At 38.3% G+C, this 2,497-nt stretch overlaps 1 protein-coding gene across 1 annotated transcript; it reads left to right on the top strand.

The window, feature by feature from the left end:
- The first annotated feature begins 1,087 nt into the window (after positions 1-1,087).
- On the top strand, positions 1,088-1,807 carry LOC113771580 (tetrahydrocannabinolic acid synthase-like). Its single transcript, XM_027316153.1, has one exon. It carries the CDS (start codon positions 1,088-1,090, stop codon positions 1,805-1,807), a length of 720 nt encoding a protein of 239 aa, XP_027171954.1.
- The last annotated feature ends 690 nt before the right edge of the window (positions 1,808-2,497 follow it).

The following is a 2,497-nucleotide window of genomic DNA, read 5'->3' on the forward strand; positions in this document are numbered from 1 at the left end:
AGTTGCTGATACTTTAGCATAGAGAATTTACAACTTTTATGAGACAAAATAAAATTGGATTACATTCTTTGTGTTGTGTCCTAAGTGCATGTAACTGAAGAACCAAAACAAAGAATGAGGGATAGATGTCATGTTGAAACCACTTAATCATCATGCTTTCAAACACATTCTAATTCAGATTTTGAACATTTTTAAGGCTTATTTAGCATAAGCCAACATGAAAGACTTCGAAGCAAATGACACTTATTTTAAAGGTGAACTGAGTTGGTAACTAGTAATGTATGCATTTAATGACAGATTGGTTATGGAATTTGGCAGGCAAGAAAATCAAGCAGCATAATGTGAGTTGACAATATCACATAAAAGCTATTAAGCTAAATTAAATGAGACAATAATAGATATTAACCTTAATATGCGTGGTTCCTTGGTGAGACTACATCAAAGGTTCCACAAGTTCGACGTTTGGCTCTTTATTGCCGGAGGCAACCCTGAAAGAAGGACAAAATAAATGGCTCTTTCGTAATAGACATTCCAAAAAATACATTGACTACATATATGTTTTGAGCAAAGAACAAGTATGCCTAGTTATTAAGATTAAAACTACCAAAATTTTTGTCCCAAATTGGCTAGATAAGAGAGCCCCAAATTAATGAAATTTTATTAACTAGGCAGACTTGTATATTTAATTGATATAAGATTGGGAATGCAAAAAATCATAAATGCCCAGAACTGCATATTCGGAGCTAGCTAGTGTCTTTACTCGAGAATAAGTCTTATAATCACGATTTCTTACAATGCAAGAGAGAGAATACGACATTTTTAAAAAAAAAATAAAAGCAGGCATGCAGGGCAATTTTGCATGTATTTCATAATTTATATGACAATCAATCCCAGCCAATTGCAATGGATATAAATAAGATGAGCAATTCACAGTTGTTTTGAGTCTACATTGTGTTTGATGGGAATCATAGTTCAAAATGGTGACAGAAACGTCTAAAGTTCTATTGTTTCTGTTATTCACTGCCTTGTTTTCCTTACTAATTCCATCATCATACTCAAGTAGTCAAGTTCGCTTCCTGATAGCTTCATGCATTGCCTTTCTGACAATAACTTCTCATCAAACATCTCAGTTCTGAATGTTCTTTTATCTCCCATCAACTCTTCTTATTTACCCATCGTGGAATCTTCAATCCAAAATCTTAGATTCTCTGTATCAAGCACAAAAGCAAAACCTTTGGCAATAATCACTCCTCTAGAATACTCTCACGTTCAAGCAACAGTCATATGTTGCAAACGAGATGGAATACAAATGAGGATTCGAAGAGGCGGCCATGATTTCGAGGGCACATCCTATAAGTCTGAAGTTCCATTCATCATACTTGATCTGAGAAATCCTAGGTCAATTAGCGTTGATATTGAAGGAAATAGTGCTTGGGTTGAGTCTGGTGCAACAATCGGCGACTTGCAGTATTCCATTGCTGAGAAAAGTTGTACTCATGCCTTTCCTACTGGGAACTACCCAGGCGTTGGTGTTGGTGGACACTTCAGTGGTGGTGGAGTAGGTAACCTGATCAGAATGTATGGACTAGCTGCTGATAATGTCATTGATGCAATCATGGTTGATGTAAGTGGTCTAATTCTTGACTGGGAATCGATGGGAACCATGGTTCGAAGTCTCGGCCGAGACCGAGACGACTCGGTCGAGTCGTCACCGTCTCGGCCCTTACCGATACGATACCGTGACGAAACGATACCGAAATACTTGACTCGCCGAAAAATCGGCCGAGTCGTCGCCGTGACGGATTGATTCGGCCGAGTCACACCGAGTCACTCCGAGTTATCCCGAGTCAAGACGAGAAATCAGTCGAGTCACACCGCGACGGATTGACTTGGCCGTTTCTTTTGCTATTTTTTAATTATTTTTATTTAGCATACTTTTTTATATTAGTAACAATTTTTAGAATATTGAATACTTTAAAATTTGCGTCTCACCGAGACCGCGACCGATATGCCTAGACCGATGTGGAACGTTCCGGGTCGCGACCGCAACCGCGACCGTGATTTTGAACTATGCATAGCACACAAGCTAAGTGAAGATCTTCTGATTTTCATAACCGTATCATCTGGATATGGAACTCCAACAAAAGCAATGTTTCAGTCATTATTCCTTGCCAAAGCCGATCAGCTTCTTAAAGTGATGGAGAAAGCTTCCCTGAAATGCGATTAAAAAAGAAGATTGCTTTGAGATGAGTTGGATTGAATCCGTACTCCATTTTTCTAAGTATCAAAGAGGGGAAACTATAGAAGCCCTTAAGAATAGGATACAGCCAGTACCTAACTATCACTTCAAAAGCAAGTCAGACTTAGTTCATAAACCTCTACCTTATAAAGCAATAGACGAGATGTGGAAATGGTGTTCAGAAGTAGACTTTCCTACAATTATAATCTTCCATCCTTATGGTGGGATTATGAACGAAATATCAGACTCAGAAACTCC

This window comes from Coffea eugenioides, chromosome 5, assembly GCF_003713205.1.
Source record: "Coffea eugenioides isolate CCC68of chromosome 5, Ceug_1.0, whole genome shotgun sequence".
Lineage (NCBI taxonomy): Eukaryota > Viridiplantae > Streptophyta > Magnoliopsida > Gentianales > Rubiaceae > Coffea > Coffea eugenioides.

Excerpts from the sequence above, each read along its gene's own strand:
- LOC113771580 (XM_027316153.1), top strand. The coding sequence starts at position 1,088 with ATGCATTGCCTTTCTGACAATAACTTCTCATCAAACATCTCAGTTCTG.